Source organism: Oncorhynchus mykiss, chromosome 4 (assembly GCF_057628025.1).
Source record: "Oncorhynchus mykiss isolate SJ-2025 chromosome 4, ASM5762802v1, whole genome shotgun sequence".
NCBI lineage: Eukaryota > Metazoa > Chordata > Actinopteri > Salmoniformes > Salmonidae > Oncorhynchus > Oncorhynchus mykiss.
Window position 1 is genome coordinate 28,101,341 of NC_143025.1, and position 15,805 is coordinate 28,117,145.

The following is a 15,805-nucleotide window of genomic DNA, read 5'->3' on the forward strand; positions in this document are numbered from 1 at the left end:
GAAGATAGCTCTATTTGGTAAGAGACCAAGTCCATATTATGGCAAGAACAGCTCATATAAGCAAAGAGAAAAGACAGTTCATCATTACTTTAAGACATGGGTCAGTCAAGATCAGTCAATCTGGAAAATTTCAATCTGAAAGTTTCTTTAAGTGCAGTCGCAAAAAACATAAAGCGCTATAATGAAACTGGCTCTCATAAGGACCGCCACAGGAAAGGAAGACCCAGAGTTACCTCTGCTGCAGAGGAGAAGTTAGAGGTTAGAGTTAATTGCACCTCAGATTGCAGCCCAAATAAATGCTTCACAGAGTTCATGTAACAAACATATCTCAACATCTGCGTGAATCAGGCCTTCATGGTCGAATTGCTGCAAAGAAACCAATACTGAAGGACACCAATAAGAAGAAGAGACCTGCTTGGGCCAAGAAACACGAGCAATGGACATTAGACCGGTGGAAATCAGTTCTTTGGTCTATCATTTGTTTTTCAACAGGATAATGACCCAAAACACACCTCCATGCTGTGTAAGGGCTATTTGACCAAGAAGGAGAGTGATGGAGGGCTGCATCAGATGACCTGGCCTCCACAATCACCCGTCCTCAACCCAATTGAGATGGTTTGGGATGAGTTAGACTGCAGAATGAAGTAAAAGCAGCCAACAAGTGCTCAGCATATGTGGAAACTCCTTCAAGACTGTTGGAAAATAATTCCTCATGAAGCTGGTTGAGAATGCCAAGAGTGTGCAAAGCTGTCATCAAGGCAAAGGGTGGCAACTTTGAAGAATCTAAAATATATTTTGATTTGTTTAATACTTTGTTACTACATGTTTCCATGTGTTATTTAATAGTTTTGATGTCTTCATTATTATTCTGCCGTGTAGAAAATAGTAAAAATAAAGAAAAACCCTTGAATGAGTAAGTGTGTCCAAACTTTTACTGTATATATATATATATATATATATATATACAGTGAGGGGGAAAAAGTGTTTGATCCCCTGCTGATTTTGTACGTTTACCCACTGACAAAGAAATGATCAGTCTATAATGTTAATGGTAGGTTTATTTGAACAGTGAGAGACAGAATAACAACAAAAAAATCCAGAAAAACGCATGTCAAAAACGTTATAAATTGATTTGCATTTTAATGAGGGAAATAGGTATTTGACCCCTTTGCAAAACATGACTTAGTACTTGGTGGCAAAACCCTTGTTGGCAATCACAGAGGTCAGACGTTTCTTGAAGTTGGCCACCAGGTTTGCACACATCTCAGGAGGGATTTTGTCCCACTCCTCTTTGCAGATCTTCTCCAAGTCATTAAGGTTTCGAGGCTGACATTTGGCAACTTGAACCTTCAGCTCCCTCCACAGATTTTCTATGGGATTAAGGTCTGTAGACTGGCTATGCCACTCCAGGACCTTAATGTGCTTCTTCTTGAGCCACTCATTTGTTGCCTTGGCCGTGTGTTTTGGGTCATTGTCATGCTGGAATACACATCCACGACCCATTTTCAATGCCCTGGCAGAGGGAAGGAGGTTCTCACCCAAGATTTGACGGTACATGGTCCAGTCCATCGTCCATTTGATGCAGTGAAGTTGTCCTGTCCCCTTAGCAGAAAAACACCCTCAAAGCATATTGTTTCCACCTCCATGTTTGACGGTGGGGATGGTGTTCTTGGGGTCATAGGCAGCATTCCTCCTCCTCCAAACACGGCGAGTTGAGTTGATGCCAAAGAACTCCATTTTGGTCTCATCTGACCACAACACTTTCACCCAGTTGTCCTCTGAATCATTCAGATGTTCATTGGCAAACTTCAGACGGGCATGTATATGTGCTTTCTTGAGCAGGGGGACCTTGCGGGCGCTGCAGGATGTCAGTCCTTCACGGCATAGTGTGTTACCAATTGTTTTCTTGGTAACTATGGTCCCAGCTGCCTTGAGATCATTGACAAGATCCTCCAGTGTAGTTCTGAACTGATTCCTCACCGTTCTCATGATCCTCGCAACTCCACGAGGTGAGATCTTGCATGGAGCCCCAGGCCGAGGGAGATTAACAGTTATTTTGTGTTTCTTCCATTTGCGAATAATCGCACCAACTGTTGTCACCTTCTCACCAAGCTGCTTGGCGATGGTCTTGTAGCCCATTCCAGCCTTGTGTAGGTCTACAATCTTGTCCCTGACATCCTTGGAGAGCTCTTTGGTCTTGGCCATGGTGGAGAGTTTGGAATCTGATTGATTGATTCCGTGGACAGGTGTCTTTTATACAGGTAACAAGCTGAGATTAGGAGCACTCCCTTTAAGAGTGACTAAGAGCAAAAGACTAAGAAAAGGGAAGTGGAAATGTGACAAACAGGAGAGAAAACATTGAGTTACTACATTAAAGGAGATCAAATTCAGAAAGACAGAATATTTGTGGTTTATTATACACTCCTCTTGGGGACTCCACACACTCACAGAGTCTGCCTCTCACAAATCACAAATACTGTAGTCTTGGTTTGGGGACTCCACACACTCACAGAGTCTGCCTCTCACAAATCACAAATACTGTAGTCTTGGCTTGGGGACTGCACTTTAGAAAGCAGAAAGTCTTGAACTAGAACCACATTTTGGTTCATAAAACCCACATAATCCAGATTTGATGAGCTCTATCAGTTTGAGAAAAGCAGATTCAGTGTTCAATACAAGCGACTTGACTCTGAACAGAGAATAAACCAAATCCTTATTTATTGACAAGGTACAGAAACGACTTATTTAAGACAAATGATGGAGGATGGAGTGTGGTCTAAACCTTTGGCAGATGAGATTAGAACTTGCTGACCAGTGTGGAACTGTCTAATCTGCACAAGTTTGTCCCTGTCTGATTGGTTAGCTGAGTCCTGACTGTTTGTTGAGCGATTGGTCAGAGTAGGTAGAAGTTGCCCCTAACCACGGATACAGAGAGTCAGAAAGGTTTTGTATCCCCCTGATGGTAAAGGTTAGGAATGGGGGTAGGGTTGTCTGACCCTAGATCAGTGGTTAGTCGTTCTGTTTCTTCTTCTTGGTGTCTGGCATGCCATTATCGTTGGCCTGAGAGGAGAAGTGTTCGGACATGGCTGCCAGGGCTCGGTACCGATGGGATATTGTGTTCTTCACCTCCTTAGGTAGCTCAGCATAACTACAGGGACCAGAAAGAGAATGAGAGACACAACAATAAATCAGCTGGTAATAATCACTTTCATTCATTTTCTTTTTACTGATGTTGTTAATACATAAAATAGACATCTACTGCCCCCCAGTGGTAGAGTAGGAGAGTAATAAAGGAGTAATAAAGTGTGATACGTAAACACAGACTCCTGCGAGTAAAATAAAAGTCCTGCTTACGTTTTGTCAAATCCGTCTGGTTGGAAACAGGGGTCCCATCCAAAGTCTCTGGGGCCTCTAGGCTCTACAATGTGCCCCTAAACAGTTAGGGGAAAAAATACATGTTTATCAAAGCAAGCATGCAGAGTTAGTGTGGCTCAGTTGTAGAGCATGGTGCTTGCAATGCCAGGGTTGTGGGTTCGATTCCCACGGGGACCTGTACGAAGAATTACAAAAAACTATGCAGTCGCTCTGGGTAACGTCAGTAAGACCAAGGAGCTGATCGTGGACTACAGGAAATTGGGGGGTGAGCACGCTGCACCATAGAGAGCATCACTGCTTGGTATGGCAACAGCACCACCCTCGATTGCTTGGTGTTGCGGTACATCACTGGGGCCGAGTTCCCAGCCATCCAGGACCTGCCATCAGGCAGTGAGAAAGGAAGACCTGGGAAATTGTTAAAGACTCCAGCCATCCAAGCCATAGAGTGTTCTCTTTGCTTCCGCATGGTAAGCGGCACCGGAGCATAAAAGTCTGACACCAACAGCGTCTAGCCATAGCCCATCCAACTACCTCATCCCCATACTGTATTTATTTATTTATCTTGCTCCTGTGCACCCCAGTATCTCTACTTGCACATTCATCTTCTGCACATCTATCACTCCAGTGTTTAATTGCTATATTGTAATTACTTTGCCACCATGGCCTATTTATTGCCTTAACTCCCACATCTTACCTCATTTGCACACAATGTATATAGACTTTTTCTATTGTATTATTGACTGTATGTTTGTTTATTCCATGTGTAACTGTGTTGTTGTATGTGTCGAACAGCTTTGCTTTATCTTGGCCAGGTCGCAATTGTAAATGAGAACTTGTTCTCAACTAGCCTACCTGGTTAAATAAAGGTGTTCTCAACTAGCCTACCTGGTTAAATAAAGGTGTTCTCAACTAGCCTACCTGGTTAAATAAAGGTGTTCTCAACTAGCCTACCTGGTTAAATAAAGGTGTTCTCAACTAGCCTACCTGGTTAAATAAAGGTGAAATAAAATAAAAATAAGACTGCTGAAATTTGGTCAAAAATCTTTCATCTGTTGTAATGGCAAGGTATATTATTGGATTAATGTGGTATTTAGTTTTCCTGACACAAGAACAAGCCAGTTGATCAGAATATATCATGGAGTATCAGAAATGGCTGTCTGTCTAGACAGAAAAATACTTTGAAGTCAGATTTTGCAGTAAAATAAATGACGTAGTTACTGCGTTTTGACTTTGTAGGGCAGTGTACATATTTTTGTATGTTATTTTTTGTGCTACATTGATATTGATTACTGCATTGTTGGGTTTGGAGCTTGTAAGAAAGGCATTTTACTGTACCTGTGCACGTTACATAAAAACTTTACATTTGAAACTATATTCTGACCTCAGTTATCCCTCTGAAGAGTTGTACTGGCTCCTCTTTCCCTGGACAGAAGGCAAAGGTACACAGAGCCCAGGCTGACTTATCTTCAAACCCAGCCAACATCTTATACAGACCTGGATAGAGATAGGGACGGTGACACAAACTCAGGAGGTTGGTGGCACCTTAATTGGGGAGGACTGGCACGTGGTAATAGCTGGATCGGAATGGTATCAAATACATCAAACACATGGTTTGATGCCATTCCATTTGCTCCGTTCCAGCCATTATTATGAGCCGTCCTCCCCTCAGAAGCCTCCACTGCACACTCAAACATTACATTTAAGTAACTGTACTCATTCATTCACAGATGAATCATGATTTACCTTCAGGCCTAAGTTTATCCAGGAACCATTTTCTACACACACACAAAAAAAAAAAACGATAAATTGTCAATAAATGTATTGTCATATTAGAGAATCCGACCACAGGCTCCACAGAGAGGTTATAGAGGCCTACTCACATGTAGGGTCCTGGTAGACCTCCCAATGCTCTGAAACAGAGACAGGTGTCCTCCACGATGACTGGTCCATCAACCTGAGAGAATTGACACAGACAAACCAGGTCAGATGAGCATTTATACACGTATCTCTAATCCAGACCTCATTACAACAGCACACGGAAAAGAACAGTCCACAATGACACACCTGTTTTACTGCTTCCATACACTTCTGTATAGAGATCTCGTCTGGTTCCCCCTGGTATTCAGGCACTGAGAAAGATGGACAGTAATTTAGTCCCACATGAAGACTTAACAGAGATGTATTGATTAGGTATACATCTATCTCGTCATTCCATTGAGAAAGTTAACTCACAGTCAATCTTCTTGGACACTAGTTTGTAGGGAAACTTGTCCCCCAAGATCTGAATCACCTGGTTAGACAAATAACAGCAGTCTTTTATGATGGCATGAACTTGTGAGTTGGTCTACAGTGTTATGTGTAAGGCAGGGACGGGCAACTGCCCCCCCGCAGATCAATTCCACCCCACCCCCTCAAAATGAGGATGATGATTTTTTATTAACCCAGCTGGGGTCCCAACTTACTGTTTAGAGTTAGCATAGTAGAAGAGTTAGCATAGTAGAAGAGTTAGCATAGTAGAAGAGTTAGCATAGTAGAAGAGTTAGCATAGTAGAATACACAAGGTGCAATAAAAAACAATGTGATTGTGCATCAGCAGTTTCTCTCATGTCAGTCACTCAATTAGCCCATGTCAGTGAATTTTTGTTAGATTGGTAAGTTAGTCTAGCGTCCAGCTATTTATACTTGAAGTAATCATGGTCGAATTACAGACTCATTGATTTTGTTAGTCACTTTCACTCAGATATCACATTAAAAACTGCAAACATTTATATCCACCCTATAGCAGGAAATTAGCTGTAAAACTGCACATTTTTCTCTTCGCCCAATGACGAAATGAGTACAATTGCAGGAAATGTAAATGTTTGGCTCGCAGGTTGGGGATGTGTCCCCCCCAACAACATTTTGCGTAAGGCTAGGGCATGGATGTGGGTAGGCAGACCCGCAATCCACTGTAGCCCCTACTGGTTCGACCCTGCTGTATCACAACCGGCCGTGATCGGGCGTAGCATAGGGCGGCGCACAATTTACCCAGCGCCGTCCGGGTTAGCGGAGGTTTTGGCCGAGGTAGGCCGTCATTGTAAAATAAGAATATGTTCTTAACTGACTTTCCTAGTTAAATAAAATAAATAAAATGAGAAGTTCAGATTTTTTGTGCCACCCACCCCCATCAAAGTTGCCCATCCCTGGTGTAAGGCTTGGATGACACCTGCTGGTATGGTGCTATACTGTTAAACATGCAGGACTCCAATAACCCAGTTCATGTTATACAGTTAATGTGTACAAGCTATTGACGTAGCCTCTAAAATTAGATGAATTATTTATCAAAACATTTGATCTCAGCAGGTGTAATCTAAAACTTGGCCACCACCACATTTACCCCTGTCAGACTTCCATTCTGTCAGGAGTCGGCTGGAACCTCTAATAAACAGCTCACTTTGGAACGTTTCAATGTTCATTCCGGGCCATTTCTACTGGGAATAATAATTGATCTGAAGCATTCCCCACCTCTTCTAGTTTCTTTGCGTTTCCAGTCACGAAGACAACGGATCTCCCCACTGGAATAGCCATGCTGAGGCCTCTTGATGTCTGGAAGATAATCACGAACGGACCAGAACACGCCGCACCGCAAAGACATCCGGTACTGCATCAGCCAATGACAGGCCACTGCCAAGAATCCTAGCAAATCAGGGTAAGGCTAGGAACTCCGCCTATTCAACGCTATCCAATCGGAATGTTGTTGTGTACAGCTGGAAATAATGTCCGGGTGAACATACCATCTCGGGAAGACAGCAAACTAAAATGCAACCATTTATATTTAGAGAACGGCATATTTTGGACAAAGTGACGATACAACAGTTGCTATCCGTAACTTAGTTAACAGTTATCCTACAAGTGACTGAATCTTAGCTAGCTTGTTTAAAGCTATTTGAAAGTTGCCTTACATGTTAGTTTGTTGAAGTAGCCTACAGAGATACACCAGGATACACCTTGCTACCTAGTGAAGATGAGTCTTCTAACTCGCACTACCGAGGGGTTCAGCTCCACTGAGTACTGGGAAAGCTTCAAGAAGAGAGGAGGTATGGAGACAACAACAAACTCTGTGGCATGCTGCTCAAATACATCAAACCTCGGGATAAGGTGACAACTTAGGCTTACACCAAAGGCACCCTACCCATCTGTGGCACCACTTTTACGTCCTGAACCTGAAATCCATGTACAAGATATTACTTCTATTTGTCTCTCACTTGTCTCATCTCCCAGATCTTGGTGGTGGGCTGTGGTAACTCTGAGCTGAGTGAGCATCTGTATGATGTCGGCTACAGACCAACATTGACATCAGTGAGACGGTGGTGAATCACCTGACCTTCCAGAAGGTGGATGCCACACAGACGCCCAATGAGGATGAAAGCTACCAAGCTACACTGGACAAGGGGACACTGGACACCATGGCCTCCCAGGAGGAGGGGGTTCTAGCTGGGAGGATACTGGCTGAGGTGGGCTGGGGGTGTGAGGATGTTGAGTTGTTAGACAGGGATTATAACATCAAATCAAATGTATTTATATAGCCCTTCTTACATAAACTGATATCTCAAAGTGCTGTACAGAAACCCAGCCTAAAACCCCAAAAAGCAAGCAATGCAGGTGTAGAAGCACGGCTTTAACCGGGCTTTAACCAAAGCCAGCAGCCCTGCACATAGAGTTGCACTCCAGGAGTGTTGTCTGTTAGTAATATGTGTCTGCCATGTACGTGTCCCAAAGCTGAGGGAGTTAAAAGGATCAATGGTGTAGGGGCTAATTTGACCCTCTATAGCTACTTCCATTGAACCAGCACGCATGCAGACTAGAGCGAAGTGCGATCCCGACACGTACCACGATATGTTTGGAGTTTGCGCAATTTAATATAAAAGAATAGACACGTGCCTAACTACATAAAAAGTGCATTTGTTTGTTTGATTTCGAGGTGTGACACGTAACAAGTGAAATCTCTCCCAAATGAAATGTTTAACGGCTACTGAGGTTTATCTTATTAAACAACATGGGGAATGTGTTAATATGAATTTAATGCCTTTTTATTATTTCAATGTGGAACATAATTGCCTCATTCATGGCTCAGCTGAGGGTCATGGACAACTAGCAGCTAGCGCTAACTAAAGGTGACTGGTTGTATAGGGACCAGGAGTATACGGACATGCAGTCTGTCCAAACAGAGCTCTCTCCCATGGGGATGGAACTCGCCCCCCCCGGGATGCCAGCCAATCAGCAGGTAGGGAATTTGTGATTATTCCATATTTTATCTTTATTTATTTCTCCATTGTCTCCCCCTTATTCCTTCAACCGTTTTCCCCCTTTCTCCATGCCTGGCCCCGTCCCTCTCCCTGTATGTGTTCCGTTCCTGTCGGTGGGAAGTGAGCTAGGTTGGAGGGAGGTAGTGAGTCGTGGTAACAGTGTTCTGAGTGGTCAGTACTCTGTAGAGGACGTGAGAGGAGAGGTTGGTCATCTCAACTGCAGACTAGTGTTCCTGTTTAATGAAGGACTGGTCCAGTCAGAGAGCTGCCTCACTGACCCAATAACCACAGGTTCTCTCTCTCACTCACTCACTCATTCACTCACTCACTCACTCACTCACTCTCACACACACACACACACACACACACACTCTCTCTCTCATGCACACAGTATTTTGATTACTCAATGCCTGAGTTCAGTGGCTAATAGTCTTTTTACATTGACCAGCAGCCTCCACTCAGAAAAGAGCAGAAGGAAAGCCCTCTGCCCCTCCCCCTGTGCCCTCACAGACACCAGGTGGCACCCTGGCGGTGGATAAGGGCTTGGTCTGTTGTGCCCACCACAGGGTCATGGTGGCTGGCCTTGCCATACTAGGAGTGGGCTCCAACCACAACAAAGGTAGGTGTGTCTGCAAGTCAATCACTTCGTGTCTATCCACACACACCTGCCAAACACCGGTCTGTGTTTGACACTTTTTCTCAAATGTACTTTTATTTTCCTGCAGGAATTTGTCACCTGACACTTCAGGTCTGATGAATCAGCTAAATGTATTCTGCCTGTCATGTCTCCTCGAACCTCTGTCTGTCCCACCTTCCCTCTCTAGACGTCCTAGTGTCAGTGCTCCTGGTGGGGCTGGGTGGAGGAGGGCTGGAGCTGTACCCTGCAGTGCTGAACCTGAAGGTTGCATGAGGAGAGGAGGATGAGAATGAGGAGAAGAGGGGAAGACCTTGTGAACAAGTATCATGATCTCATACTTTACTGTATACAAAATAAAAACATGTACAGATGTAGTTTATGCTAACACTATCAATCAAGTAAAGAATGTTTTATTCTCAAACTTCTCTCTGGTGTTTATTGATGATGAACCCTGCAGTGATTTTCTCAGGATTACAGTTGCTTTTGATACTATTTTATTTTCTATCAGACTTTAACTATCTCAAATATGTTACACAGATGGTGGCCCCTTATGATTTTAGACTGCAGTCCCTCACACACTCTCTCTCACTGCTGAAGAGTGCAGCAGTGTTATTTACAGTAGATTCATCTTGCAGCATGTTCACAGTATCTCTGCGAGTTGGGTGCATTGAAAGGTGGGATTTATAACCCTGGATTTGAGGCGGGAATATTTTCTGTCTGTCAAGCCAAACTAATATTGTAATTTTCTATCTGTTCCTTTGGAGTGAATGGACTTGCAAACTGCCTTTGGGAACTCAGTCACAGATTTTTGCGTATTTACAGAGAGAGAAGCCCTTTAGCTGGGTTTCCACTAGATAGCACAGTCAAAATAGCTGTATCGTACAAATGTATGAAAAACATTTAACCTTCATTTAGGGTTAGGCATACGGTTAGTAGTGTGGTTAACGTTAGGTTTAAAATCAGATTTTCTGAAGATAAATTGTAGAAATGGGCGGGGTTTATGACTGTAACGACCCGTTAACGTTAGCTGCCTGTCAGATGAATCGAACTGTTATCGAATTGTTGCTTAGAACTGAACCGAACCAGAACTAAAGTCCACCGGAGGAAATGTTATCTTCACGATTATCTCTTTGACTTTTAGGGACGGACTTTTTGAACAATAGGCTATATATAAACACGGTGTAACTTGCTGGACGGACGTTTGGGTCCGGCTTGGGCGCGCGTGACTGGACCAGTGTTAGTTGCCAACTAATTGGACTGGAGTCACTACTTGACAGTAGGTTAAGTAATCAGCAAGACAATGACAACTTGCAAAACAAATAAAAATATCAATAATTGCTAGGTATACAAACGTTATATTTGTGTTTTAGTGGCATGCGGACCGGGCAGTTGGCTAACATTAACAAACATCACTCAGCACTTCAAGTAGCTTTTAAATTGAGCTAAGTTCCTTGCACTTTTTGTTGTCAGCTAACGTTAGCTATCAATCCTGAAACTATCCCAATAACATTCAAATGTTTGTCTTTGACTGTCTTCAGTCAGCTTTACCGAACATAGTGTTTGGATGGTGTTGTGTGTGCAGGTGGTTGAAAGTTGGATGGACAGCTCCATCACCATGGGCAACCAGGTGATGGAAGAGCTCATCCCCTTGGTCAACAGGTTGCAGGACGCCTTCAGCACCATGGACCAGAGCTGCAACCTGGACCTGCAACATATAGCTGTAGTTGGCGGCCAGAGCGCAGGCAAGAGCTCATTCTTGGATAACTTTGTTGGCAGGTATAGTAGTCTGATATAGTGATCAACAACACATCAGATAAACCATCCATAATGTTATTCAATAATCGGTTACTCAGATGCTGTCTGTTTTGAGTTTGGCAGAGATTCAGGAGGGCTTACAAGAGCACCGAGATCTTCTGCACAGATTCTGCCAGACCTGGGCCCTGACAGTAAATCTCAGTAAGACCAAAATAACGGTGTTCCAAAAAAGGTCCAGTCGCCAGGACCACAAATAAAAGTTCCATCTAGACACCGTTGCCCTAGAGCACACAAAAAACTATACATACCTTGGCCTAAACATCAGCGCCACAGGTAACTTCCACAAAGCTGTGAACGATCTGAGAGACAAGGCAAGAAGGGCATTCTATGCCATCAAAAGGAACATAAAATTCGACATACCAATTAGGATCTGACAAAAAATACTTGAATCAGTTATAGAACCTATTGCCCTTTATTGCTGTGAGGTCTGGGGTTTGCTCACCAACCAAGAATTCACAAAATGGGACAAACACCAAATTGAGACTCTGCATGCAGAATTCTGCAAAAATATCCCCTATGTACAACGTAAAACACCAAATAATGCATGCAGAGCAGAATTAGGCCGATACCCACTAATTATCAAAATCCAGAAAAGAGCTGTTAAATTCTACAACCACCTAAAAGGAAGCGATTTCCAAACCTTCCATAACAAAGCCATCACCTACAGAGAGATGAACCTGGTGAAGAGTCCCCTAAGCAAGCTGGTCCTGGGGCTCTGTTCACAAACACAAAAAGACCCAACAGAGCCTCAGGACAGCAACACAATTAGACCCAACCAAATCATGAGAAAACAAAAAGATAATAACTTGACACATTGGTAAGACTTAACAAAAAAACAGCAAACTATAATGCTATTTGGCCCTAAACAGAGAGTACACAGTGGCAGAATACCTGACCTCTGTGACTGACCAAAACTTAAGGAAAGCTTTGACTATGTACAGACTCAGTGAGCATAGCCTTGCTATTGAGAAAGGCCGCCGTAGGCAGACCTGGCTCTCAAGAGCAGACAGGCTATGTGCACACTGGCAACAAAATTTAGCTGCACTTCCTAACCTCCTGCCAAATGTATGACCATATTAGAGACACATATTTCCCTCAGATTACACAAATCCACAAAGAATTCAAAAACAAACATGATTTTGATAAACTCCCATACCTACTGGGTGAAATACCACAGTGTGCCATCACAGCAGCGAGAGTTGTGACCTGTTGCCACAAGAAAAGGGCAACCGGTGAAGAACAAACAATTGTAAATACAACCCATATTTATGTTTATTTATTTCCCCTTTTGTACTCTAACCATTTGCACATAGTTACAACACTGTATATATACATAATACGACATTTGTAAAGTCTTTATTTTAATGTTTAATGTTTAGTGTTCATTTTTAATGTTTATTTCACATTTGTATATTATCTACTTCACTTGTTTTGGAAATGTTAACATATGTTTCCCTTCCCAATGAAGCCCCTTGAATTGAATGGAATTGAATGATTCATGGCTCCCAACAGTTGAGCTCTCCAAATGAATGCACATGGCAGACAGACAGCCTCTCCTATTCAGTGAGGGCTGGCATGGATTGTTTACTAAACCCTATGCCAATGTAGCTGTGTTTGTGAATCAGATCTTTCTCGGTAGTAGTCAGTCACCCACCAACAATGAGTTCAGTTATGCGACAATAGGCATGATGCTTAACAAGTGTTTTCAGAGCAAATGTGCAGATATGAGAGAGGAGACTATGACACACTTTCTCGCTCTCTCTTTCTCTCGCTCTCTTAGTATGGTTGGTATGGAATACTGAAGTATGGATACCTGAAATGGCTTTATGACAGTAGTGATGATGTCTGTGTGACAGTGACCAGCACTTGGTTACTTATTAACCAGGAGCCGTGGTCAAAAGTATTGTACTAAATAGGGAATAGGGTGCCGTTTGGGATGCAATCATTGACTTAATGTCTGATGCCTGAATCCATCTGTTTCTCCAGCCCTGAGTGTCAGTCCTTGCTTCCTGCAGGCGTGTTGTCACAGCTGGATTATAAATGGTAGGATACTATAAAATAAACTCTGAAGCAAGACAACAGGAAAATGGTGGCACACTGAATTTGGAATAAAAGACTAGAAATAAGTGATTTCACCCATTATTTCTTTGTGGAGTTTAAACTGTAGCCTGAGTGAGGGAGAAAGGAAAACTAGCGGTTAAGAGTGTTGGGCCAGTAACCGAAAGGTCGAAGGGCCTCTGCTAAATGACTCAAATGTAAATGTAATGTCAAATGAGTGTGGGGTCATTTTGACATTGAGATTTAGATGTATTTTATAGTTGCCTCAGCAGGACTATTAGACATGTTTCAGCTTCCACTGTGACGACCCTCCCACTCTGTCTGCCGTATTCTGTCTTTGTTCTTGTTTCCTTATTAGGATGCCGGTGGGCGGAGTTGGGAGGGTCGTCAGCTACATGGGAAACACCTGGGCCAGGTGTCTCCCAGGATAAATAGACCTCTTCCACATTCATGGAGGAGACTCTCTCCATGCAGACACCTTTGTAGATTGTGTTGTGGTTCTTGGTGGCCTTTTGTTTGTTTGCTTTGGCACCTTTCAACACCCTGCATTATCACATTCATGCATGCAAAAACTCACTTACACTACTGATTACTGATTACACACACCATTGTATATTTTCCTTAGTTGCTTTAGTTAATAAATATATATTTTGTTACTCCTTATCTCCACGTTGTCTCCCTTTGTTACGGGCTTTGAGCCGGTTCGTGACACCACTGTTGTGTTTATACCCGCTCTTGTCTTTTAACACTAGAACCCCCTGGCCTTTCAGTATATAAGTACCCGCACACACGCGCACACACACACACACACAAAAAAAAGGCTAAAAGCAACACATTGCAGGGTCTAACGATAACAATGGCCCACTTGCCTGGGGCCAGTAAAAACATGTCGGGCCAGTGGATCTCGTCAGGCACTGGCCCGACCTGGCCAGTAACTTCTCAGCGCATTTGGCATTCCAGTTCGACATTAACATCCTCTGTCGCAGTCTGCCAGAGAAAACTGCGGGTGCCGCGTCGCGGTCAGCACCGCATTGTTCACAGCATTGCATTGTTCGATTTGGATGAGGATTTCTACTTCAATGAGCTTTCTTCTTAAATTTACATACTTCTCATCCCGGAACCGGCCCAAACCCCAACACTCGAAGAAGGAAGAGGCGACATTATAGAGGCTGACGTTTGGGATACCTGACAATACTACATCGGCGAGTGTATTAACCACCTCTACCCTCCGTTCTATTGGTGAACGTGCAATCACTGGAGAATAAACTGGACGAGCTCCGTTCGAGACTTTCCTATTCACGTGATCTGAAGAACTGTAATATCCTATATTTCTTTGTTTATCATCATTAGTCATTTAGGTCAACATTGGATCATTCAGAGATCCTCACTGAACTTCTGGAGAGAGTTTGCTGCACTGAAAGTAAAGGGGCTGAATAATTTTGCACGCCCAATTTTTCAGTTTTTGATTTGTTAAAAAAGTTTGAAATATCCAATAAATGTCGTTCCACTTCATGATTGTGTCCCACTTGTTGTTGATTCTTCACAAAAAAAATACAGTTTTATATCTTTATGTTTGAAGCCTGAAATGTGGCAAAAGGTCGCAAAGTTCAAGGGGGCCGAATACTTTCGCAAGGCACTGTATATATATATGTATATATATGTATATGTATGCTAGGAGGATGATGATCACCCAGTCTCATAACCTCTTACTCTCATAAGGGGAAGAAATGGAATTCCTTCCATATCAGTCACCAACTAGCAACTATGAGTTGGATCGCAGAGTGAAGGAAAAGCAGTCAACAGAGAATGCCAACACAACGCTCAGCATATGTGGGAACTCCTTCAAGACTTTTGGAAAGCACTCTAGGTGAAGCTGGTTGAGAGAATGCCAACACTTTTTTGGTTACTACATGATTCAATATGTGCTATTCCATGGTTTTGATGTCTTCACTACTATTCTACAATGTAGAAAAGAGCAAAAATTCAGAAAATTCCAAGCATGAGCAAGTGTGTCCAAACTTTTGACCGGTACTGTGTGTGTGTGCGTGCGTGTATATATACATATATATATATATATATACAGTGCCTTGCGAAAGTATTCGGCCCCCTTGAACTTTGCGACCTTTTGCCACATTTCAGGCTTCAAACATAAAGATATAAAACTGTATTTTTTTGTGAAGAATCAACAACAAGTGGGACACAATCATGAAGTGGAACGACATTTATTGGATATTTCAAACTTTTTTAACAAATCAAAAACTGAAAAATTGGGCGTGCAAAATTATTCAGCCCCCTTAAGTTAATACTTTGTAGCGCCACCTTTTGCTGCGATTACAGCTGTAAGTCGCTTGGGGTATGTCTATCAGTTTTGCACATCGAGAGACTGAATTTTTTTCCCATGATGGAGATGGAGAGCATTTGTGAACAGCAGTTTTCAGTTCTTTCCACAGATTCTCGATTGGATTCAGGTCTGGACTTTGACTTGGCCATTCTAACACCTGGATATGTTTATTTTTGAACCATTCCATTGTAGATTTTGCTTTATGTTTTGGATCATTGTCTTGTTGGAGGACAAATCTCCGTCCCAGGCTCAGGTCTTTTGCAGACTCCATCAGGTTTTCTTCCAGAATGGTCC

The 15,805-nt window shown here is 42.8% G+C and overlaps 1 protein-coding gene and 2 pseudogenes across 3 annotated transcripts in view; 2 read left to right on the forward strand and 1 right to left on the reverse strand.

The window, feature by feature from the left end:
- Nucleotides 1–2,394: 2,394 nt before the first annotated feature.
- On the reverse strand, nt 2,395–6,962 carry itpa (inosine triphosphatase (nucleoside triphosphate pyrophosphatase)). The gene is given in 8 exon segments (NM_001160547.2): nt 2,395–3,148; nt 3,355–3,431; nt 4,757–4,869; nt 5,119–5,150; nt 5,256–5,329; nt 5,440–5,504; nt 5,608–5,665; nt 6,880–6,962. Coding segments are annotated over 8 exon segments (621 nt in total). The 5' UTR covers nt 6,943–6,962; the 3' UTR covers nt 2,395–3,009.
- A 274-nt stretch (nt 6,963–7,236) lies between these two features.
- Nucleotides 7,237–9,718, forward strand: LOC110521625 (eEF1A lysine and N-terminal methyltransferase-like; annotated as a pseudogene). The gene is made up of 5 exons (XR_016495590.1): nt 7,237–7,512; nt 7,636–7,868; nt 8,545–8,638; nt 9,112–9,279; nt 9,485–9,718. The product of XR_016495590.1 is annotated as an eEF1A lysine and N-terminal methyltransferase-like (transcript).
- A 1,194-nt stretch (nt 9,719–10,912) lies between these two features.
- LOC110522769 (dynamin-2-like) overlaps nt 10,913–15,805 on the forward strand; it is a 43,797-nt pseudogene continuing 38,904 nt past the window's right edge. Inside the window, exon 1 of the transcript XR_016495001.1 lies at nt 10,913–11,078. The product of XR_016495001.1 is annotated as a dynamin-2-like (transcript). The remainder of the gene's footprint in view (nt 11,079–15,805) is intronic.